General features: G+C 40.4%; 2 protein-coding genes across 2 annotated transcripts; one reads left to right on the forward strand and one right to left on the reverse strand.

The window, feature by feature from the left end:
- The first annotated feature begins 2,285 nt into the window (after positions 1 to 2,285).
- Positions 2,286 to 18,685, forward strand: atp10b (ATPase phospholipid transporting 10B). The gene is made up of 23 exons (XM_053323560.1): positions 2,286 to 2,695; positions 5,779 to 5,983; positions 6,356 to 6,441; positions 6,748 to 6,854; positions 7,536 to 7,667; positions 7,879 to 8,006; positions 8,119 to 8,371; positions 9,320 to 9,519; positions 10,274 to 10,355; positions 10,493 to 10,608; positions 10,847 to 11,005; positions 11,713 to 12,262; positions 12,356 to 12,456; positions 12,547 to 12,673; positions 12,773 to 12,957; positions 14,971 to 15,238; positions 16,173 to 16,249; positions 16,336 to 16,461; positions 16,545 to 16,745; positions 16,883 to 16,963; positions 17,087 to 17,191; positions 17,396 to 17,583; positions 18,403 to 18,685. Exons 1-23 carry the CDS (start codon positions 2,286 to 2,288, stop codon positions 18,683 to 18,685), a joined length of 4,170 nt encoding a protein of 1,389 aa, XP_053179535.1.
- A 2,285-nt stretch (positions 18,686 to 20,970) lies between these two features.
- Positions 20,971 to 23,338, reverse strand: fbxl3l (F-box and leucine-rich repeat protein 3, like). Its single transcript, XM_053324080.1, is given in 7 exon segments — positions 20,971 to 21,614; positions 22,250 to 22,374; positions 22,376 to 22,419; positions 22,614 to 22,736; positions 22,991 to 23,013; positions 23,016 to 23,286; positions 23,288 to 23,338. Coding segments are annotated over 7 exon segments (1,281 nt in total).
- Between the last annotated feature and the right edge of the window lie 1,957 nt (positions 23,339 to 25,295).

Genomic DNA, 25,295 nt, shown 5'->3' on the forward strand with positions numbered 1-25,295 from the left:
TGAGTTTGATGTCTCAGTCCAGTTTCAGACACACAAAAACCTTTAAATAAAGTGGACTTTGCTTATTTATTCATTTTCATTTTCCATGAAAATGGAGGGCAGATTAACATGTAGCACATAGAATCTGTTCATGTTTGAGTGTTTTATAGCAGGATGTTGGTTTGGAGATAAAAGAAGAGACTCAACCACGCTGTGATTAGAAATGCACATAGCCTGTGTGTGTGTGTGTGTGTGTGTGTGTGTGTGTGTGTGTGCGTGTGTGTGTGTGTGTGCGTTAGTGCGTAATGCTTCTGGGAGTAAAGAACTCAGAGCAAAACTACCTAAAAAGGCAAAGCGGTGTAAAAACTGATGTAACTCGACGTGTAACCTTGTTCCAGGTTCCTCCATGCATCGGTAAAAATCAGCTCTACAATACTGTTCCACCTCAGAATAACAGATGTATTATCTCACTACAGTAGACAGATGGTTTGTGCTAAATTGGCCCCCTCACTCTCTCTCTCTCTCTCTCTCTCTCTCTCTCACTCTCTCTCTCTCTCTCTCTCTCTCTCTCTCTCTCTCTCTTCTCTCTCTCTCCCTCTCTTTTCCTCTTTTCAAAAAGGGCATTAGTGTTGACATGTAAGAGAAGAGGGGGGAGGCAGATGCTTTCTACTTTGTAGTGTTTCCATGTCACTGGAGTAATTAGGGATGCACAGCCCTCTGCTCTGTAGAACCATGTGTGTATGTGTGTGTGTGTGTGTGTGTGTGTGTGTGTGTGTATTGTGTTATTTGAATGTATTTTCTTTCTGTGTGTACAAGCTAAGTGTGGACTCACAGCTGCGCCACTGTGCAGTCGGCATGCCAGCCAAGTCAAACCTAGCCAGAACTGACTGGGACGGGTTAGAGGGTGAGTCTGGGACACACGCGTCATGGCACTTCCCTACTACACATATGTGATGGAAAAACATGCTGCGCTGCCCAGGAGAGAGACAAACCCACCTGCGTCAACTGTGCAAGGACAGAAAACAGGAAATCATTTACATTTGAGTGATAATAAATCACCTGCAAGGTCGAGCATGACATCCTGGGGAAAAAAATCCCCCCAAAAAATCCATTTTATCTTTATTTAAGGCAATTTTCTAATAATACCTCCAAATGTTGTACATTAAGTCATAACCAGGGGCAAGTAGATTCAACACCAGGACTGTAAATGTGTCTTAAATTTAAATCTGATTACAATAAATGACTGACATTTATCTGCAAATCTGACCTGTTTAAACATATGTCAACATGAGGAAGTGAAAGGAATCCTACTTGCATGCCATCTGTGCAAGAAGCTTGTTGCAGTCCATCATTACATAAATAAACACTTTTAAACACATTTGTTTACCCCATCCTGTTTGATTAACATGAGTCAACTTTTATCACTCAACTTGTAAAATGAAAAGCTAATTCCCAGCCACAGTTCAGTCTACTGACCTCTGACCTCTTTGAATTTTCTTACAGGTGTCAATAAGGTGTCATAGTTATTATCTCATGATACAATGATGATATTATCTCAGTATCTTTAAAAGATTTGTATTCTGCATTTGAAGCTGGATGGAGTGTATAATTTCCTTCTGCTCTGTTCATTCACACTGTGCAGACTCCTCATATATGTTTGCCCCGAGCAGTAGTTGCGCTCTGCTCAGTGTTGTGTTGTCAGTTCAAATCTCCTTATGACCCACTGCACCAGTTTTCTACTCTGTATTAGATTGTCAGTTCGGTGAATTTGTCTACTGTATTGGTGTTATGTTAAATTTGATTTTTTAAATGTTTAATTGACAAGAATAACATCAATGTGTAAACTATTAATGACATGTTGACTCACTGACTCATTACACTGCAGTGTGAAGGACTGTCAGACAGTTGAACACATGCTAATGGCACAGTGATTCTGCTGAAATGAGATTATTGACAGCAAAATTAAAATCAGCTGAGTCAATGAAGCACTTACAGCTACATTTCTTGCTGTAATTAGCTGCATCTCTGTGAGACTAAACTTGCTGACTTCCTTTACAGGAATGCAAACACACCTGTCAATGCAAGGGGCGGACCCAGAGGAGTGTAAGGTGTGCTGTCACTTGCTTAAATCTGGCTTTTCAGATCACACACACACACACACACACACACACACACATATACATACATACAGACTGGAAGAGGGAATGGGTCTGAGGAGAATTTCTTTAACTCACAGGAGCAGTGAGTTTTGAGTGCCTAGGAAGAAAAGGTTGGTGAGAAGAAAAAAGGAAACAAACACAGCAGCCATGACATGGAGGAGTCCTATGGCTCTGATCAGAGATGCTCTGACAAGTCAGAGGGCACGGGAGAAGGACCTCCGCTACTTGGTGTCTAACCTGCCTTATGAAGGCCTGGAGAAACGGAAGCAACCCAACCACCACTTCCCTGGCAACGCCATCAAGACCACCAAATACTCCCTCCTGTTTTTCATCCCCACGAACCTCATAGAGCAGTTTCACCGCCTGGCAAACATCTACTTTGTAGGCCTGGCTATTCTGAATTTTGTCCCTGTGGTGAGTGCCTTCGAGCCTGAGGTGGCTTTGATCCCTATCTGTGTCATCATGTCTCTGACTGCACTGAAAGATGCCTGGGAGGACTTCAGGAGGTACCAGTCGGACAGGAAGGTCAATAACACGCCGTGCTTCATCTACAGCAGGTAACTGAGTCAAAGACAATCACGTCCTGAATATAGAAACAGAGTGTTATGCTGTTCATGCATGATGTGGCACGAGGCAACAATCCACCTCTGGTTTTGTGATTCTTATCATCCAGCATGTTGATGTCTGTGTGAGTGTGTAGATTTATGCGATTGTGTGTGTTTGTGTGTATTTTACCTCCTCTGCATTTCAGCACCCCGTGGGAATTTTTGACTTAGAAATAGAAAATGTGTGGGAGATTATTCCTCTTTTGAAGAGGCTCATAACAATATCTCTCACCATCGCATTGTGCACATTTGATGAAATCCTCATCTGGGTGTTGCGTCAGCAAAGACATTAAAGGTTAGCGGTTATCTATTTTTGAATTACTGGTGAAAAATAAATAATTCACAAAGGAGGATAAACCCTGTCATTTTCAACCCTTTCACTGCTGTGATTTTGGAGTATAATGGGAGGAGGAGGAGGATGAGGAGGAGGTGGAGGAGGAGGAGGGGATGTGGATTTCCTCTGGATGTGATGTGAGACTGGAGGGTTTCACAAGACACCCCCAATGATGAATCCTCACAGATTCACCCTCCGTAAGGGTTTATCATTAACCAGCAGCTGCTTGCTTTCATATTTCCCAAGAAGAGTCAGCAGGGATGCGGAGAAGTACAGCCTCAGCCTTCATCGTGTGTGCCGATGTGTGTGTCCAGGTGGCCTGAGGTGCAGACTTCAGACGCTGCATTTCAGACACTTCAGAGAACACGCCAGTCCCTTCGGGCCTGTTGGTGGACACTAGCGTTTCTGCCTCACGCAATCAGATAAGCAGTAGTTGAGTCGAGCTCTTGTGGGTCTCTTATGGTGGAGATGCTAAAGCTTTATTTTGGGCTTGTAAAGATTAGAGCAGTTTAAAGTCGGTGCAATCGATTGGGTGGGATTTCTTTTGAGGTTTACAAATGTCTCCAGAAGAGGCCTGAGAATACCTTTTAGGATTCCACACATTGCTTCTTTCTCCATATGTAGGTGAAGTTTCAACACACATGATGAAAGAGTAAATCTGACAAACAGTGCACTTTAAGGCCCACATGGAATGCAGCCTGATGAGGGATTTTACGTTAAGTCATCACCTTCTCGGAATCTTTATTTCCTCATCATCCCTCACCTGCTCGTTGTTTTCAGAGAGGCATGAAGTGTGACATGCCTAGACATCAGGGTCAGCCCATCTATCTCATCTCTAAACTCTTGTCAATCCACCTGCCTTCAAATGTAGCGAACACAGACATGCTGGCAGTTAATCTTTTTGATTTTCTGCCAACTTTTATCATTAGATTGTTAAACAAGTTTGGTTTTATTGTCCACTGAGAGCAGATCATTAAAACTGTTCAGCTGTTTAATGATCTATAAGAGCTGATTTACACATTGTATGCATGTCATTCTTATCACAGCAAATATCAAACCGCACTTTATCCGTAAACTATCACTTTATCTGTACAGATTAGGGATTCTTTCTTTCAACAACATACTGCACATACTGAGGCATTATCACAAAGACACATCAGGAAGGCATTAGAAACATATTTCTTAAAGATCAGAAATGTGTTGTCTTTAGTACAATCAGGAAAAATGATTTGATTGGTTGGATGATTAGACTGACAGTCGTATAATTTGGCTTTAGGGCTGCTGAAAGACTACATGTGAAATATTTAAAACAGTTTAGGAATGCTGATATTAATCTAAGAACTTTATAATTATGTCTACAGTGGTAGAAAAAGTATTGAGATACAGCTGCCCATGTGACCGTCCCTCCTGTTCATACTGGCCATTACCTTTATATGATCTTTCAATGTAAGTGACAAAATCTTTAGTTTATCTGAAATTAATGAGATTTCAATAGTCTGAATTGGTCAAAAAAGCGACTATCTGCCACATTTACAGTCTTTTTAGTTAAAAAAACCCATTTTTTGTGTCTCAACACAGTGTTTCCCTGTCCAGCTGCAGTGAAAGCATCGTTTCAAAAAGATTAAAAAAGACTTTCAGACATTGACTTGATTTGACTCATTTGGACATTGATATTAGCATATTAGTGTTCATTTAGGCACCTGATTTAGGACAAACTTGAAAACCTGTGAATCTAAAGTATTAGCAAAAAAAATGCACACAATGTATCAAAAGTTAGTTTATATTAATACTTTTATGATATTTGCTGTTAAAGTTTGTACATTGTAGGGTAATTTCTATAACAATGCATTATACTTTACATAGTGATAATATGTTTTATATTTAAAGCCTTTATCTGAGAAGTAGCTGGTAACTACTGTGAAATAAATATGGTGGAGTAAAAGTACATAGAAACATAAAATATTTAGAGAGTTTTCTTTCCACCACTGCACGTCTGCCATGTAATAGACTCCAAGGGATACAAGAACACGACACACTTCCGAGAGATGGACCTTCCCATTACTGAAGCAATTAATTAGGCCGCCTGACGTGAAATGTACGCAAAGCTTCTCTGACACAACAGAATATTTGTGCAACTTGGTATAATCAAAACATCAGCCTAAACCACATTAACTCCCCCTCTTTGCTTTTGGCTTTGTTTGAGGAAAGGTGTGGTGGTGTGTGGAAGCCACCCAGTCAGGTTGTACATGAAGGGCAGCATACCTTCCGCTCTCTGTAACTTCCCAGATAGTCAGCACTTGACGTACAGATTCAAACAATGAACTCTGTCCATTGGAACCTTCAAACCTTGGCAGCAACCTCAGCTCAGGAAGTGTCTTTCTGTAAATCCTTATCGGAAAGTTTTGTTTTTCTAAAACACACAATAAACATCTGGGCTGCTCTCCAAAAACAACAGCATTGATTTTTCATTTGGTGCTTGTATTGTTTATTCCCTAACCTAAGCAGGTGCCATGATTTTATATCCATAACGAGTGAGTCAATATTTCATTTGATTGCATAAGCATAAAAAATTACCACAACAATGCCAAACAAACTGTTAATATATGTGAAAAAAATCAATATGAAAGTCACTGGAAGGGACCTGTGTCTGTTTAGAAAATCTTCCATATTGATTGTTGGTATCTCAAATGTTTGATTTCAGGAAAGACAAGCAGTTTGTGGAGAAGCGCTGGAAGGATGTACGAGTGGGAGATTTTGTGAAAGTGTTTTGTAATGAGATCGTCTGTGCGGACCTCCTGCTCCTGCACACATCAGACCTGAATGGTGTTTGTCACTTAGAGACAGCCAACCTGGATGGAGAGACCAATCTGAAACAAAGGAGGGTCGTGTCTGGCCTCTGCATCTCAGTGAGTTTCTGGGAGATATTTGTATTTAGCTTCCTTCCTGTCTTTCTGCTTTCATCACATCTTATATTTCCCCTCTCCTCAGTGCTGCCTCACCTTTATTGGCATTTAACAAATTGCATGAAAATAACTCTGACGTGTCCTGACATGAGCCTACTCAACGTCAACAGTAGCTGCAGGACATGTCAAAGTCAATGATGAAAGGCTGGTTAAAAAAACCAAAAACTTGAATTGGATTGCATGTATGTATATTTCGGAAACCACAGTTGTCTTTCCTGCATGTAATAATCATTAAGACACTCTGGAAGTACAGGTTAAGCTGCATACACTTTCCATTCACACTGCACTGGCATTATATCTCTTCTCATTTCCCAGGATCCTCAATTTGAACCTGAAAGCTTCAAAAGCACTGTGGTGTGTGAAAGGCCCAACAACAGTCTGAATCACTTCAAGTGTTATGTGTAAGTATCAAATACACAGATCACATGGATTTCCCCAAACAGTTTCTTTGAGGCTTTCAGAGCTGCTGAGCAAAACTAATTCCAACCCACTCGCTGCACTTTCTGATGCCACTGGAGGCTTTATTGGGGCTGTAATAGACTATAATCGATTTCCTTGGGCACCACAGCTTTTACAGCTGGCCTATCCATGTTGTCCAACTATGGCTGTAAAGCAGGGGAATTGCTAATGGGGAATATATAAGTAGTAATGAATATCTAACAAAATCTGACAGTACAAAGGAGGTCTCTCACTTTCTCCTGCTGCAGAGAGAAACCCAATAAGGACAAGGTGGGCGCTGGAATTGGGAGTCTGCTGCTGCGAGGCTGCACAGTCAGAAACACGGATCACGCTGTCGGCTTTGTGGTGTATGCAGGTATACTCTCCATTTTCTTAGCCTTGTCACTGCTTTGACCTTGAGCTTGTTTTTTTTTGTCCAAGGCAATAGCCAGGATCTGAGAGGTCATGAGTCCAAATTTCCCCAGAGCAACCATGGCCACCTACAACATTTTTGTACCTCGCGACCAAACAAAGTAAAAATCAAACAATTTCACTTTTTTTCCCCTGGTGCCATGCGTGGTACTAAACTTTAAGCCACATGCTAACTATAGCATATTAACATAAGCATATACATATTGGGTATGACAAAGACAATGCTAGCATGCTGATGTTTAGCAGGTAGCACATTAATCACTGTTTGTTAGCATGCTAAAATGTATTGATTAGCACCCAAAACAAAGTACAGCTTAGGCTGACAGGAATTTCTTCAGTTGATATTTGGTCATAAAACAACCAAATTTGACCAGATGATGGTACTAAATGTGCCTGGAAATATCTGAATCAGGCTTTTACAAATTCAAATTGTGTGAAATGTATGTAATTGCAGAGTATAAACTCATCTTTATGTCATTACAAATTTACAGAAACATTATCCAATACATGACCTCTCTGTCCTCTGTTGTAGTGACAGTCTGGATTTTTTTTCCTTTGGAGTTTACTGGCCGTGGAGTGTCTGTTGTTGGTAACTGAATCAACACCATCTGATTTCTCCTTGTAGGCCATGAAACCAAGTCCATGCTCAACAATAATGGACCGAGATACAAGCGCAGCAAACTAGAGCGGAAGCTGAACAGAGACGTCATTTTCTGCGTCATTCTCCTCTTCAGCATGTGTCTTGTTGGAGCACTAGGTCAGTGGTGAATTACATAACATAACCATAAAATCACTACACAGACCAGTTCATGATTAATGATTTTATATTCATGAGGGGACATTTAATTTCCAGTCAGTCACTTTGGCCACAAGCCCAAACACATAGGAGGAGAGGTGTGGTGCCAAAAATAGCCTCCCTCCCTGTGCGACAGTCGGTGTGATTAATCCCCCTGTCCTCACACATGCAGGTCACTTCTTATGGCTGAAGGCGCTGCCCAGCGTGCCCCCTTACCTGGTCCCCGACAGCAATGGTCACCTGGACAGTCCCAGTCTGTCTGGCTTCTACATGTTCTTGACTATGATCATCCTGCTGCAGGTTTGGGATGTCTGCCTGTGTCTGAGAGAGAGAGAGTAGTCATGACTGCTAAAAGTGAGTTTTTTTTATTTTAAAGTAATAAAACTAGTCTTTTTTCCTATCTCCTCTGTAGATCCTGATTCCAATCTCCCTCTATGTGTCCATTGAGTTGGTGAAGATCAGCCAGATCTTCTTCATCACCAATGACATTGATCTGTACGATGAGGAGACAGACAGTCGTATGCAGTGTAAAGCCCTGAACATCACAGAGGATCTAGGTCAGATTGAATACATCTTTTCAGACAAGACCGGCACCCTCACTGAGAACAAGATGGTGTTTCGCCGGTGCTCCATCGTAGGCACAGAGTACCCACACAAAGAGAACGGTAAAACTTTACATTAGATATTAAAGTCCATATGTGGTGTGCTGCAAAATGTGCAATTTCAACATATGTCACTTATGTTAGCATTTGTCCTTTAAATTAGGGAACATTTTGGTCCAGAGTAAAATATTTGGATAGCTAAATACACCAACATCAATGATTTGGCGTGAAAGTTTTAGAAATATGTATGGTCCTATGGTCAAATCTCAGAAATTCCCAATAAATCCTGACTTAGAGTGAAAAGTGCTTAAATAAATTTGCCCTGACGTTTAATCTAGCACCATCAATAGGTCAAAATTTCCACTAATCATTCATGAAAAAATACAACAAAAAACACCTTTGAACCTCACAAATTAACAACACTAATAACCAGCACTATCACAGTCACTGCCTCGCTAAGCTAAACTCACGACACTAGCTAGATAAGCAAGTTAATGCAAAGACATGGAGGTACAGATCTGCACTCTGCCTTATCTAAGTTAAAAAGGAAGCAAATACATGTATTTCCCAAAACTGAGAATGATTCACTTAATGTTAAAATTAATGTTAGCATTAGCTCAAAACACGGATGTGCCTAAATATGCTCAAACTGATTTAATATCTCTTGACCATCTAAGAGTTGTCATCTCTACATCTTCCATTCCTCTCTGTTTTAAGAAAATCTATCTGACAGAAGTTTATAAAAGAGTCGAGAAAAGACACAAAGTGGGTACATATGAGACTCATATCAATATATTTTATCTTTTGCACTTGATTATTGTGGTGTATCCTGATCAGAAACAATTCCATTTTCCATATCATGGCCCTGTTTGGTGTCCTTTTATGAGGCTTTCCTTAGGGTGTCTCTTTTTCCTGCCTAATGTGGGCCTTTGCCACTATAAATGGAATAAAGGGCCATACAATTGATCGTGATTTGACCTTATATATTATATACTTTTTTGGGATTTGTAGCCATCCGACTTGCTGTCATTGATGAGCCAGATTCTGAGGAGGAGGTCATCTTCAACCAGCAACCGCAACCCCTACAGAGAGGATGGTCCCTGGATTCTGAGCACACCAACCCTGAGGACACACAACGTCACCGTGGCAGCCGACGCAAGAGCAAGGGCGCAGGAAATGCCCGGAGCGATGTGGCCTTCAGCAGTCCCCTGGTAAGATGATTGCTCAGTCAGGAAGCAGGTATTTAATTCTGTTCATCAGCATTTCCCTTGCTTGCTCATGCAGGAGGTGAAAGCAGGTAGTTCACTCAAGGCCGGCAAATTAGATGTATTCTTCTTGATTAATAAGTGTCCTTGCAGTCATAATCATCATTCAAATAAATGGCTCAAACTCAAACATGATGTACCGCAGATGCAAAGTGAACTGGCCTCCAGCTTTTGAACTGTAGTGCAACCCATAAAGCATGCTCCATGTAAAATTAAAATGAATCACAGTTTCGTAATTAAGTTTATATGATGCCTTACCAGTGTACACTGCAAAAACATCTAATATGTTAGCTAATAAGACTGTGTTTTCAAGTATGGAAATGTAACCATCCATGTTCTAAACTGCTTATCCTGTCCAGTGTCACAGGGGAGGGGAGCTTATCCCAGCATGCACTGGAAAAGGGGCACAATACAATGAGAATATTGTAATGATAATGTTAAGTTCAGAGCAATATTGTATGAATACACACAGTTGACTTCAGGTTGTACATCAGTAAGTATTGATTCTCATTGTTTTCCATATATACATTATGTATATCATACAGGCACATTTCTAGGATTTCAAGATGTAACTTTTAACCCTTGACTGCCTTCATAAAAGGATGCCCCTTTTTAAACATTCCTGATGTGTGAATACATATTTGGTGATCTTCAAAGTGCCATTTGTTTACCCAAATCTCACCCATCCTTGTGTCAAAAGGCCTCCCAGTCCCTACTGCAGATGGCCGAGCTGCTAGGTGTCAGTGATAAGCACATCAATTTTGGCTCAAAGTTGCCCCTATGTCTGTGATGGGACATATGGTCATGCTGGGCACCTTTTGGTAGAGACCACTGATGTCACACAAACTGTAAACGTGCGCTATAGATTAGTCATTGTCGTCTTGATATACAGTAGCTCTGTGTCTATTTTTGTCCACAGGGCAAATAGTAGAGGCCAAAACAAGCAGGCGGAGACAGAAAAAGGCTTGTGTTTATTCCAATAAGGCGCTCAGCCCATCTTTGGTTCTCCTCATGCTGCGTCAGAGCAGCATGTTTGTATTAATGGAAACTTCCTCCCTTCTTTCCTTCCTTCCATCCTCCTTTCCTCTTTTCCTATAATTATTCTGTGGAGATTTTGTATCTGTATGTGGGAAAACAAAACTGGATAAAAAGGTTAAAAGCTAAAAAAACAACAACCCTTATTTAAATCCTGTCACATCAAATCAGAGAGAGCAAAGTGAAAGCAGGGAACAGCAGCTTTTAATTAACAAACTGATTAATTTTACTCCAACAGGAAACTGAGGTGATTCCAGACAGGAAGCTGCTTCAGCAGATTAGCAGGGCAGAGAGCAGCAGCAGCAGCCGGAAGATGGATCCATACCTGGACTTTTTTCTAGCTCTCGCCATTTGCAACACGGTGGTGGTTTCCATGGCAACAGCTCAGAGACAGAGGGTGAGCGCTCCGATTACTTTGACTGTGGATGGAGAGTAGAGATGGAGGACACAGCAGTGAAGAGGGAGAAGATGGGTGGGGGATTTATTCTCCTACATCTCAAACTTACACAATGACTGCAAGAGAATTAATTGTCTTAATGATTATATCATGATTTATATAAATCAAAAAATGCTGTCTAGTTCTCTGGCTGCAATAATTCAGAGTAATGCATGATTTAACTTGCAACAGACCCAAAGATAAAGATTTCATTCTTCCTCTTAACCTCTCAGATTTAGTTAAATTTTGAAGGCCTTTTTAAATTGCTAGCTTAAAGTTTTTCCTCTTTCTTCAGTGGTCAGTACTTAATTGCTCCTCATTTCTCTTTAAAGTCCCAGTTGCAAAGGTTCTGAGTCTTCACTAAATTAGCCACATCGTAAAGGGGGATTTGCAGGGGCAATCAGGGTTACCTTTATTAATTTTACTCACTCCTCCTGACTGTGCCGTTCTGAGGTCTGACAGATGGGAGAAAGCAATGGGTTTTCCCTTGAGTTTGTAATTAAAGGTAAATGCACCAAAGGAAACAGAGTGGAAATTCATGACAAGGTTGTTTTGTAAGAGGTGTCGTGTGCTATCACCATATGTATTTTCGCAACATTTCAATACAAATATTCCATGTTTATGACTTATATTTTCTGTTTTCTTTCTTTCTTTCTTTCTTATTTCAGGCGAGTGGGTCTCCACACTCCTCTCAGGCAAATAATCCACTGGATTCTTTGTCCAGTCTGGTGAAGAAGGCTGGCTCTCTTTGCCACATTCTCACCTCCTGGAAGCGAAAGCCAAAGGGGACCTGCTCCTTATCAGAGGACTCAGTTATAGAGGATGACCACTTTAACCCCCCTGTAAAAATGGAGAGGACTGGAGACCTCAACACCAACGGGGCTCAAACGTGCTCACTTCATGTTCCACCCCGGTGTGACAAGCCTGCTGCGGCCTCAGATAAGCTGTGCTATGAGGCAGAGAGTCCAGACGAGGCAGCTTTGGTGTATGCAGCCAAGGCATATGGCTTCACTCTGCTGGCCCGCACCCATGACAGCGTGACAGTGAGGCTCCCGTCTGGGCAGGACCTGGTGTTTGAGGTGCTGGACACCTTGACTTTTGACTCCAACAGGAAGAGGATGTCTGTTTTGGTACGACACCCAATCACTAAAGAATATGTGTTGTATACTAAAGGTGCAGACTACGCTATCATGGAGCTACTGGGTACACCATACGCAGGTATGTGCAAGTGAAACTAAATGTATTTATACTTATTATATAATTTACATTCTGACAGTCAGTGACTTGAAATATTTGTCATATTATTTTCAGAACATCTCAGTAAGAATCAGAAGGATATAGTGGCCGATACTCAGCATCACCTTGACTACTATGCCAAAGATGGGCTGCGTACACTGTGCTTTACAAAGAAGGTGCAAATTCAAACACTGTATTTTTTTCAGCATCTTTTCTTCTTGTTCAAAAAATATCTCTCTTACATTTTGTGGTTATGTGTGCTGCAGGTTGTGAGTGACCAAGCTTATGAAAGCTGGTCAGTGAACAGACAGCAAGCTCTAGCTGCTATAGACAACAGAGAGGTGCTCATCACGGATACTGCTGTGCACCTAGAAACAAACCTCACCCTGCTAGGTAAAAAAATGATTCATAAATAAACACTTAATAAACATATATTTGTGATGAACTCTCTCTGTAAATCTTGCTTAACTTTGGATATGTGTCCTCCTGCAGGGGCGACGGGTGTCGAGGACCGTCTGCAAGAGAATGTCCCAGACACCATCGTGGCTCTGAGGGAGGCAGGGATCCAGGTGTGGGTGCTGACTGGTGACAAGACGGAGACAGCTGTCAACATCAGCTACGCCTGCAGGCTATTGGAAGAGGAAGACCTGGTGATTAACATGAGTTGCAAAAACAAGGTGAGGAGGCCGATGTCTGCCTCACTAAATTGATTCAGAATTGCTTTTCTTTACTGCTTGATGTGAAATGATAAATGGTGGTGCATTTCTTAGACCACAATTAAAATGAGTTTAAGTAAATGAAACAAGAAATTACATAGTTTGTATCCTGTTATATAATAATAATAAATAATAATAAAGCACTCAAGGAGACCTTACAAGGCACATATACCACAACAACAGTACATACATCAGGTAACATTTAGTGCAAAGATAAAGAATAAATGTGAATGTGACTACAAAGTGCATTAGTACAATAAATGAACAAGAATGTGATTGCATAGTTAGTGTGAGACAGAGTATGCCACTCTGAATATATGATGCTGAATCATGATTACTTTTCTCAGATTTAATCAATTAGTAATTTGGTCTGTAAACCATCTGAAATTTTTGAAAAATTAATGCTAAGATCTAATGGACTACTTACATTTTTTTTTGTTGGACCAACAATCCAAAACGCCCACATTGGAGATGCATCAAATGTTTTTGCTTAAATGATTAATCAACTATCAATTATTAGAAGTCTGACACATCAGATGTAATTCAGGGGAAGTAGTACTGACCTATACCTGTTAATCTTGTATTCTGAGAACTTATCAAACCTATCAAGTAGTTGTAAAAAAGAGGGTACTGACTGGGTGGGATTTTTAAGAATGAAGTAATAAATCATCTGCATAGAGATACAAAATGGGGTGTGTTATGGGTGATATAGTTATAGTATAGTCATGATCCCATGCATGCAGAACTGCCTGCACAAGTGGCTCAATATCACCTTATCAGATATAATGGTGATATCATTGACAAAATATCCCTTTCCAACTAAAATTACAGGTCAAATTATTTGAAGTTTTAAAAAATATGAAATTTTAAATGACTGCTTAAAATATTTTACAAGCATTGTAAACTCTTAACGCTAAAACTGGCCTTAAGGTTAAGACAGTATGTAACTCAAATTTGATCACGTACAGCTTGTTTCAGAAGGCAGCATTGACTTTTTTGGTTGGTCATTCAATTAAGTGATATTTTCCAAGCAGTGGGTTCAGGAGGTTTTGCCTGTGAGATTTTCTCCCTCCAATTTAGATAACCAAACCTTTTTGACCATTTTTACATTTTAACTAAAGGTCAAACCCTCACATTTCCATCTGAGAAAGATAAGGTGTCAGGTGCGGGCCCTGTTTCTCAGAGGTCATTAAAGACCTGGTAGCACAGGAATGAGCCCTTCATAACAACCTGACCATGTCTAATCATCCCTGGCCTCAAATAGACCAAAATTACCTGTCGGCTCTTTGCGGCTCTAACGGATACACGGGGAGCTCTCTGGAACAAAGGCACTGCCACACTCCTTTCAGATGGGACTAGTCATTGATGATGAATGGAGTGAGCTACCTCCAATACAATAGCTAATGCTTACATATCTAATTAACAGTCTAATAATCAACCCTCAGAGGACATGCCCTTTCTCTCATTATCCACAGTGGAAGCATATTTGTTATGAACTATTTTTAACACTGAAACGTGATGACCACCTGAGGGATGCACTCCCACAGTCATCAACCCACCACACCTAATGAAATTTAGCCAGAAATTGGTAGATGAAGTAAAAACTAGACATGACCCATTTTTAAAATCATGTTGGGTCTCCTTTTGGCGAAGGAGCTGAAGTTATTTACAGACAACAATGACGAGTCAGATGGGACCAGGGCCTCATAAGTGCTTGTAGCCAGGCATCATGAACATGACTCAACAACAAAGTACTGTTTTACTTCCCCAGCACATGCTGTAATTTGCTCTTGTACAGAGGAATAGTCTTGTCTTAAACATTTTATTTGTGTTTACTCAATTATGACATACATTACTTCAATGTCACAACTTTCAAACATCCTCTTTCTGTTTGTTTTTTCACCACTGATGGACTTTTGTGCAGCCTATATGGCCAAATTACTTCAAACTATATAAGCATGTGTTGTTTTCCAGCTTACATGCACCTCCATCCTGGACTGCACTCTGGAGGAGGTGAGGAGGCATGCAAACGAACCTCGTAACGTTGGTACAACCCCAAACATCTCCCTGGTGATCGATGGACATACCCTGACCATGGCTCTGTCGTCAGACCTGCAGGACCGTTTTGTGGAACTGGCGAAGCACTGTCGCTCTGTGCTCTGCTGTCGAGTCACACCATTACAAAAGAGCAGAGTAGTGAAGGTCATCAGGGAGAAACTCAAGGTCATGACGCTAGCTATTGGTAAGAAATTTCAATGATTCCCAGTAGAGATGCTACTCTGGGCTTTACAGTACAGTATAATACATGTTTCATTTGATTTGATTTAGTGTCTTTGCACATTTTGTTTAACTATCTGCCAATTTAAAATGCATCTTGGTGGGATTTTTTTAAGTGAGATTTTTAGAGTGGGATATAAAAAAAACACCATCCAAAAGAAAATAAGTTGTGTACGACAGTATATTATAGGAAATAATATGAAGTGAGAGTGTGTAGGCAGGTTTTAGTGACATTTTGTCTTCATTACTTTATCATGTCTGTAAACTTAAGGCCAAGTTAAAAAAAAAAAAAGATTACTATATTGTACTGCAAGCTGTTGAAATTGAGTGTAATTCTCCAAAACAGTCAGAGGGAAGCCAAAAGGCCTTAAATGGAAATGAAATGGCTTTGTGAGGGAATGCAAACAAGAACAAAAAAAGCAAAGATTTATTTCCTTTATGTTGCATAGTTTATTTTAGGCTTTCAGGTTTGTGATCTTATCTTGTTCATTTCATATCCTGTTGAGTCTTTGAAACCCCAAGACCTGAGAAATGTATTGTTGAAAGTAAGAAAAGGAGAGTGTGGAGATCCTCACACTCCCTGAAACCCAAGAGCACTACTTTGATAGTGTATTTACTATACTTCAGACTTTACATTTGAAATTATACAGACAACTTGACTAGGTCCCTGTACTTTAAGAAGGACTTTTGGATGGAAATTTGAGAATGTTATGTCATGATGGCATTGGTGAATCAAAGCACTGTTTATTAAATGTACAATATGTTTAAAAATTTATGGGGGAAAAAAGTGAAAAAGTGCTTAAAACTCTAAATTTCCAAATTTTGTCAGTCAGTGGATGTTAATATATTTCCAAGGCTTTGTATCTGTACTTGAACTGACATTCACTCTGTGGCTTCAGGTGATGGTGCAAATGATGTCAACATGATCCAAGCAGCTGATATCGGCATTGGGATATCTGGTCAGGAGGGGATGCAGGTTAGAACCGAGGTCGTTTGATTCAAAAGTATTGTGCCTTCCTCTGCAGTCCAAAACTTATCATGATTCCTCTTTGTCATCTGCAGGCAGTCATGGCAAGTGATTTTGCCATATCTCGCTTCAGACACCTAAAAAAACTCCTCCTGGTTCACGGACACTGGTGCTACACTCGTCTCGCCAACATGATCATTTACTTCTTCTATAAGAACGTGGTGAGTGTTGTATCTGCATTAGAGTGCTACGCCTGTGTCTACATCATCAACCTGCTCTCAGTTTGATGTCACATGTTTTTCAGGCCTATGTGAACCTGCTGTTCTGGTATCAGTTCTTCTGCGGCTTCTCTGCCACTACCATGATTGACTATTGGCTGCTGATATTCTTCAACCTCTTCTTTACGTCCCTACCACCCATCATGTTTGGGATAATGGACAAAGATGTTTCTGCTGAGATGCTGCTGGGTATTCCTGAACTGTACAGGACTGGACAGGGTGAAGGGGTCAGTGATTTTTTTATTCTGAGACAGATTGCCTTGCACCATCAAAATATATTTGTATGAGTATTATAGAGCTGCATCTTTGAAAAGTACACTTTGAAATATTTGTTTATGTTCAACTTGTGTATGTGTTGGTTTAGGAATACAAGTTTTCAACTTTCTGGGTTTCCATACTCGATGCCTTCTACCAGAGTCTTGTGTGCTTCTTTATTCCATACTTGGTAAGAAAAACATTTCAATTCTTTGCCTTTGATTATTACACATAGTGTGTCTGTCATGGTGCATCGTCTCACTTTCCATGTATTTTACTGGCTAAAATTTGAACATGTTTCATTTTTCCTCAGACTTACCGGGATTCAGACATTGACATTTTTACCTTTGGAACCCCTTTGAACACAATTTCTTTATTTACCATCCTGCTGCATCTGTCAATAGAGATCAAAGCCTGGGTGAGTGCTGAACCGATCGATATCTATCTCTAGATATACTCGCAATATACCTCCAGTGACTCAAGCTCTTATATAATTTCAGCCAGTATCCATGTGAAAACTAATATACTACATAATTATTGGAGGCATCTAGAATTACTGCATTACATTATATATAGAGAGATTATTATGACTTATCTGACTGTGTTATGTGACTTCTTGTAGACGGTGGTTCACTGGATAATCATGCTGGTCAGTGTGGCGCTGTTCTTCATCATGACGCTGGCCTACAGCGCCATGTGCGTTACCTGTAACCCCCCATCCAACCCTTACTGGATCCTCCACAGCCAGATGGCAGACCCCATGTTCTACCTTGTCTGCATCATCAGTATTGTGTTAGCTCTGCTGCCCAGGTACCGTCAGTATTATCTTCCATTTGTCTGTCACTCCAGAAACCCAGCGGGGGAAAGTAAAGAGCTCTTGTCACTGTAACAAAGTAGCTTTTTCACATCTTTTTTGAGTACTTTGTTAAGTGAGTAATTCATTTTTGATGAAGTATACTTGAGTATACTCAGTTGTATTTCAAGTCAAGATTATAGATTATAGAGGAGCCTACACATTTGTGTTGTTCTTTCACATTCAGGAGGATATTCAATTAAGTTTGTCTAGTGATACAATTAGGGGTCCAAAGATTATTAAATGGATATAAAAGAGGAAAATAGAAGAAAAGTCTGTTTATTATCCTTTGTTTGCTCTAATTTTATCATTTTTTGAGAAATTCTGGATACTGTGAATGAAGCAATCAAAATAATTCAAATTAAACAATCGAAAAGGCAAAAACACTCCATACCAAGGTGATCATAAATAGATATTTTTTATATTTCTGGGTCACAAGTCAAAAAGGTTGGGTGTCACTGTTTTAGCTCTCATGTTTAAACCCAATCTACCTCATAATTCTACCATTTCAGTATTATTTTGGCATAGGCATTCACACAGATTCATTAACTGCAATGAGATTGTGAGCTAATTTGGTGCATAGACAGTCCAGGCTGATTTGTAATTAAATAATCTTAATTGTGAAGGTCAGGAATGACTGCACCACGGCTCAGTCTTCCTCCTGGTGCCTGATGCCTCTGAAAGTGCTGATATTTAGAGGGAATGCTCTGATTTACATCAAAGGGCCGCATATTTTTCACTGGCCTACTTTCTCACCACCACACTCTCTCCCCCAGGTACATGTTTCACGTGCTTAGGAACTCTATCGCCCCCTCTCCACTCGTGCAAGCCAGGCATCTGGACCGGCTGGACCCCTCAGAGAAGCAGCAGTGGATCAAGGAGTGGAGGAGCTTCAGGGGCGGAGGGCAGGTCAAACGCCCTGAGCTGTCTACCCCACCCTCTCCCACCCTGGAGATCCCTGTGGACTTTTATGCCCAGTCTCCAGATGTCTCTGATATCATGGAAGATGAATTCACATTGAATGTAACCACAAACTATCAGAGACCTGCACACAGATGAGGAACTGGTTGGAAACTTGAAGGAAACACTAAAATTACTATTTATTCATAAAACTGTAAATATTTTGAACTGACTCACAAGTGGACATATCCCAGTATAGAGTTTCATTTTAAGGGGGGAGTTTTACATAAATGCAATCAGGGAGAGCAATTCTTCCTCTCCGGCTTGTGATAAATCATCAATCGGGGTGATGAGTTCATTTTGTAATGAACCGCTTGTCAAGAAAGCACGTAGGCCCTCTCCTCCTTTACTCTCCTCATAACAAGCTGCCATACTGAACACATAAGCCTGTTACTTTCCTTATGGGTTTTCAGAGCAGAGTGGTAACCCAATTAGTCATGCCGCCCACCCCTCCAAAAAGTGGCACTTTTCCAGAACAAAATGCTTAGCTGGTTTAATATATTCCTCTCACCTAGATACCCCAAACACTCACAATGCATCCTGTCACTAAGGCATACGTGTGTTTTGCAAGTGCCACACTTGTTATTGTGTTTCCCCTTTAAATTGCCTATATGAATGAATGAGTGCTTTTTATTGGTTGACCCTGTGATTACGTTTGTGTTTTTTCATGTGTTGCTTTCCTTATGTGTGTTGTGTGTATGTGTGTCAATATCTGAATTAATATGCAGCAAGTAATTCAAACAACAAAAAGGGTAATTTCATAAGAATCAGAACCAATGGCTTCTAAGCTACAATGTATTTTTTGCATTTGTATTCTTGTATTTTTATGTAAATTCAATGTGCACTAGCCAAATCCACTTGTAAAAAGGGCTGAGTTATCATTGGCATTCTTCATTATACAGTAGCAGCACTGCTTATATAACGTCCCACTGCCACCTGTCAGGTCATTGCTGCCCTCTAGTGTCTTAAAGAAAGCACTGCATAAAGGTCAAATGGGACAAAGTCAGAAAAAAATGGACAACCAAGCCCCCCCTCCCCCCTACACACCTTTTACAAACAGTGTGAGTAAAACAAATAACGGTTACGCTGAAGTAGATGTAGATTCCAGCCCTGATCACCGCTGCACACACATGAAAATGATGTAAACGTGTGTTAATGTATATGTCTTTTCCATTTACAGACAAACTAAGAAACACAAAGCAAATCTACATCACTTTTTAAATGTGGCATTGTTTTTTAAGCACAAGAACAATACTTTACAATACTTTTGTACCACATAGCAAAAGAAAAGCAAAATAACATAACCAGATGTTTGGCACAAAGGCCCTCAGTTTAAACACCTTTGAAACCTTCATCTGTTTGAGCAAGCGTGAACAGAGTTAACCATCTATAACAATAATAAAGCATATCCTAAAACTTTATTTATTAAAATTAAAAAAAATCTTCAATAAATATACAAATGTTTTATTACTTCACCTTTTGATTATTTGTATTGCAGGGTCCATTTTGTTGTTTGGTTGCATTTAATCTTTATTCTTAAGGATTTGTGACACAAAATATAACCATCATACTGAGATGTTACCATTGCAGCAGCAATGAAGTCTGATGGTTAAAAATAAAAATAAGATTCCTGCAGGTCTAAACTTAGATTATATAGTTATTCACTGGCAAAAACTGATTTCAACAGTGAAGAAAGGAAAATGAAAGAAACTGCTGACCTGTCAGAGGACAATCTGTGTGAATGGTTTAACAACAACCACAATCAAAAGAGTTGTAACACAGGTATTGGCATAAGTAGACAAAGAATACAAAAAGGCATTGTGTTTTGCATAAAGGTGTGACTCCCACTCAACAGGAAACTCTTATTGTCTTTGCATTGCCTTAGTATAACTACTGTGTCTCTCTCCACCAACAGCTGATGCATGAAGTCTAGCCAGAATCTTGGCTTTCTTCAACTATACATTATTCTGGGAAATGTAATCCTGAACCGAAGCAAAAAATAAGGCCTGCTGAGGCTTAGTGGATAAAATGTCTAGTACAACAATAACAAAAAAAAACCTGGAATGCGTTTAGCCACACAGTTTAATGATATACAACAGTGTAAAAGCACATGAAGGTGGAATTTTCCTTGATGTTTGATTATGTGCAGGATGAATATTAAGCGTGATGCTTTAAACATCACAACCAGCAGATGGCAGATCCAGATTCTTCACACAACGGTTGAAAGCCTGCAGTAACTGTAAATTTAGATCAAGTTCAAAAGTGGCCAAAGTCTAAATGTAGCATTTCTCAAGAAAACACCTACTACAGTCCAACATGTCAAACACAATATCTATCATGTCATGTACTTCCTTATCAACCTTCCACTCTGGCTTCATGTCAGCCTACCAGGTGGGCATCATATCAGGGAACCACATGCGTCCCAGGTGCTTCGAGACCTTGCTGTGAATCTGTTCCATGTTGTAGCTGCTGTCTGGAATCAGCACCTCCTCCATGATTGACAGCTGGGTCAGCCTGCCCCCGCACATCTTCACAAACTCCACAAAGCCACTGCAGGTCACTTCGCATTCGCCCAGGCCAATGGCCGTCAAGCTTTTACAGCGTTTGGCAATACACATCAGCTCCTCATCCAGGGGCTCCAGACCATTGGCGCACACCACCAGCTCTACCAGCCGAGGGCAGTTCAGTCCAATGTGGCCCAGCATCTCTTTGCTAACTGACTGGCCAAAGTACAGGTGAGTGACGGGGGTCTCTTCACAAAAGAAGGGCTCAAATTCTCCCTCATACAGAAAGAAGTACATGACAATGTTGACCTTAGGTGAGTGTCGCACCAAAGCCTCCCAGCTGCTCCTCTTGATGGTGTGAAAGTGCATCTGGCCGGGGTTTTCACTCACCACGTCAATGCACAGATGCTCCAGGTGGACGTGCTTTTCAGAGGAGAGGGCAAGCAGGAGCTTGTCGCTCAGCAGATGATAGTTCAATGCCAGCTCCCTGAGTCCATGGCACTGGTCTGCCACACACAGGATGCCTGAGGCCAGAAAGAGATGTCAGAAATTCTGATCCTCTCTAAAAAACTAATATTTAGCAATACATCACTCTTTATATTTTTTAACTTATTTGGCTTGCTTGGACTTTAGGTTAGTTACAAAGGATGTAGCACTGGGTGTACTGGTGGCTGGAGGATTTAAGATTCTGACAATGTAATTGCAACATCCCCAGTCTGGTGACTATTGCTACTCAAAGCCACTGAGTGATTGTTAGACGGGGTAAAAATTAGTATGGACATGTGCACTCAATACAGATGACTACCATAGCCTTTAAGGCCATTTATTCTAATAACAGAACATAATATACAACAAACAAAAGCATGAATGTGGCTACACAGTCAAGTACTGTGTGCTAATCCCCATCCCCGATCACCTACACCTGTCCTGATGAGCTCATCTATAAAACTTTGTGCACCAGACCATCACCCTGTGTTCAAAAAGATTATTCCAAATAAAATAAACAAATAATCAATACATATATAATAGCTGCAACACCCAGATCAAGTCCACCCTGAGACAGTTGATGCTACCACCCTCCTCTTTTTCTCTTTATCTCCTGTCTGCTCTCTATATAATAGAAACAAATGCCATAAAAATATACTTAATGTATATTGACCTGCTGGAGAGACATGAGGACAGCTGCTCATATTCAGCAACTTAAGGGTATCACTGTTATTGGCAACCAGCACCTTCAGAGATGGATCGTCCAATGGCGTATCATCAATCTTGATAGAAGACAGACTTGGAGTTGACGAACACCACCGTCAGCACAGACACAAAGAGGGCCTGACAATAGACAAACAATGCTGTTTAGGAAGTGTGATCCTAAGCATTTTAAGACAAACCCCCCAACAAAATTCAGTCTTTAGGTTAATGTTCAATTTTTAATGTGACTAATCCAGCCCCTTTATTATAACACACAGGAAAGCTGTAAAAGTGATGTGTAGTGATGTGAACATGACACATAGGATTTCTCTTACCTGAGAAACATCCATGAAACTGGGCCTCGCTGTGGAAATCAGCCCCAGGGTCTTAATGGTACAGTTCACCAGCTGCGAGAGAATGTCACAGGCTGCCTCTGCAGATTCTGTGCAGCTGTCCACCTGATTTACCAGCAATGATTCACCATTAAGTTAAAAACAAATAAATAAATAAAAAGACAAAAATGAAAGATGGAGGTGTAAGAATAATCTCAGTCACTAATGTAGGCAGCTGATGCGTCATGACTGATGCTGCGACAGATGGTTTGGATTAAAGAGGATACATATTGTTTTAAGACAGCTGTGATGTGAAAATGGAGGAAGCTAGAGCAGGAGAAAGGAGAGGAGAAATGGGCGACGGCAGGGAGGACTTTTACCTTGAAGCTAACGTTATGCAGGCGTGCTTCTTGATGATTTGCTGAATCAGCTCAGGGTGGGTGGAGTGCAGGTAAGACATGGCCGGATAATTGAGCTCAAACTCAAACCTCCTCCACAGGTCTGGGATGTGAAAGATATCATTCCAGTGCCGGCACACAGATGAAGCCCTGGCCCGGTCCACAAGGGACAGATGCTGGAAGATCTGGAGCACAATGTTGTCGGGCAGGGTACCCCAATCCTCTACTGGTTTGAGGGCGAAGCTGGACACCTTCTGTCTCTTAGTCCTCCCCTCATGGGTGTGGGAAGATCTTGCCCTTTGATATGAGACCTGTCCTTCCTCGTTTCATCCTGAAAGATGGGAAATCACTTGTTGAAGATTTAAATAGCATATCACAACCTTAGAGTGACAGTATGTAAAACCACACTGATTGTGGTGGAAATTATTGTTAATAACATCTAAAATAAGCTTAATTTCTATCTGTATCTACATTAAAGATGATGGTTAGTTAATAAAATATCAGAAGGCAAGTTCTACCTTGAGTAAAGCATTTTTATTATTACTTATGGTTGTCTTTTCAACAGTGTCTTTAAGAATAAGAATCACAACTTTAATTGATGTTTTTAACTCCATGGCATAAATGTAGGCCTACAGCACTGAGCAGTTTAATGAATATCTTAGTGGAAATGTGAGACAATAACTGTTTACCTTTTTTAATTTATATTGAAATATTGGCACAAATTAAGCAAATAATAAGGATTGCTTGTATCCTTGTTTTATAAAGCAAATTGTTCCCATATTGCTTTGATCATCCTGCTCATACTTCATAAATCTAATGCTTGTCCTGGTAGAAAATTGATGGCTCATTTGCAGCCCATTCTAGTAGTATCAAAATTATAGATCCCATAAGTTTTTAACCATTGTATTACACTCGGGTACTGCAGAGAAATGTTCAATTATTTCCAAACAGAACTTTTAAACTAAAGATTATTTCAAATGTCGACAAAATTACATTGAGGTCTTTTTTTCTTCCTAAAACAAGAACTGATCATTTCATATAGAACCTGTACTAAATATGTTTGTGAGTGTAGGTTTCAAACACGTAACTGAATTGAATTGAATGATAAACTCACCTCAAAATAATAATTGGAAGCTTTTGACTGTAAACAGAATTGTGGTAGGCCTATTATGATCTTTAACCGTGTTCTTATTATCTCCTACTGTCTTATAAAGGTTTAATTGAGCTAAACTGATTAAAACACCACCTGTGGCGCCAGATAAACACAGCTGATCTGGAAATTGCCATTTGACATACTTCCCCGCTTTTCCCACGTGATCTTTACTGGCAATTGATTAAACACATCTAATTAATGAGACCAAATAAAACGCCAATAAAACACGTCTTTAATACTTACATGGACGGACGGCTTAAAGGAAGCAGTTTCCTCTCGGTTTGGTGCTCTGTTGGTGGGACAGACAGTGTTCACTTGGAGCCATGGCTGGAGATGACTGGAGAAATGCTGGCTGCTGCTGATGTAGGACAGCAGGAGCAGCTTCTCTCTGCTTTAACAACAGCTTGACAGCCGAGCAGCCAGCAGAGTAGCCAACACGTGAGCGGAGGAAAACATGGATCTGCTGCTGATTAGCGGGTCCATCTACATCAACGTGGGAAGTGCACGCTCATAACTAAACCCATTTAAAGACAATTTAGCTTCACTTTGACTCATTTATTTAGTGTTTGTGTTATACGTGTTTTTGTACTTTCGTGATACATGAGCACGCGGACGAGAAAGTAGGTCAGTGTGTCATAGTGTGTGCGTGTGTGTGTGTGTGTGTGTTAGAGAGAAAGAGGTATTGCCCAAATAGGCTGCTTGTGAACATGGCCATTATACATTTATACTTTATAGGGAATAACCAGGTTGGTAGTCACACCCTTACTTACATTTGAATCCCTTATAACTGCATGCTTCATATCAGTGTGTGTAGTGGAAGAATAGAGTGATCTTACTCTCCTTAAGCTTATTCAGTTGGAAAGATTTGGACTTCAAATGTACTTCTGACCACCATACCCATCAATAGATAGAAATGGAGGCAAACTTAAAAATGAATTTGAAAAGTGTGGAGAAGACCAAGGAGCTGATTGTCGACTTTTGGAGAGCACACACCCAACACTTCCCGCTGTCCATCAACAGTGCTGCTGTGGAGGGGGTGAGCAGCACATAACAGAGGACCTCTCCTGGACCAACAACACCATATCACTGGTAAAGAAAGTTCATCACCACCTCTATTTCCTCCACAAACTGAGA

The sequence above is a fragment of the Scomber japonicus genome, chromosome 8 (assembly GCF_027409825.1).
Source record: "Scomber japonicus isolate fScoJap1 chromosome 8, fScoJap1.pri, whole genome shotgun sequence".
Classification (NCBI taxonomy): Eukaryota; Metazoa; Chordata; class Actinopteri; order Scombriformes; family Scombridae; genus Scomber; species Scomber japonicus.

What these genes read in the sequence shown, in the direction of transcription:
- atp10b (XM_053323560.1), top strand. Translation starts at nt 2,286, where the DNA reads ATGACATGGAGGAGTCCTATGGCTCTGATCAGAGATGCTCTGACAAGT. An exon ending in ACATGAGTTGCAAAAACAAG is followed by an intron (nt 12,958 to 14,970) that starts GTGAGGAGGCCG and finishes GTTGTTTTCCAG; the next exon opens with CTTACATGCACCTCCATCCT. An exon ending in ACTTCTTCTATAAGAACGTG is followed by an intron (nt 16,462 to 16,544) that starts GTGAGTGTTGTA and finishes CATGTTTTTCAG; the next exon opens with GCCTATGTGAACCTGCTGTT.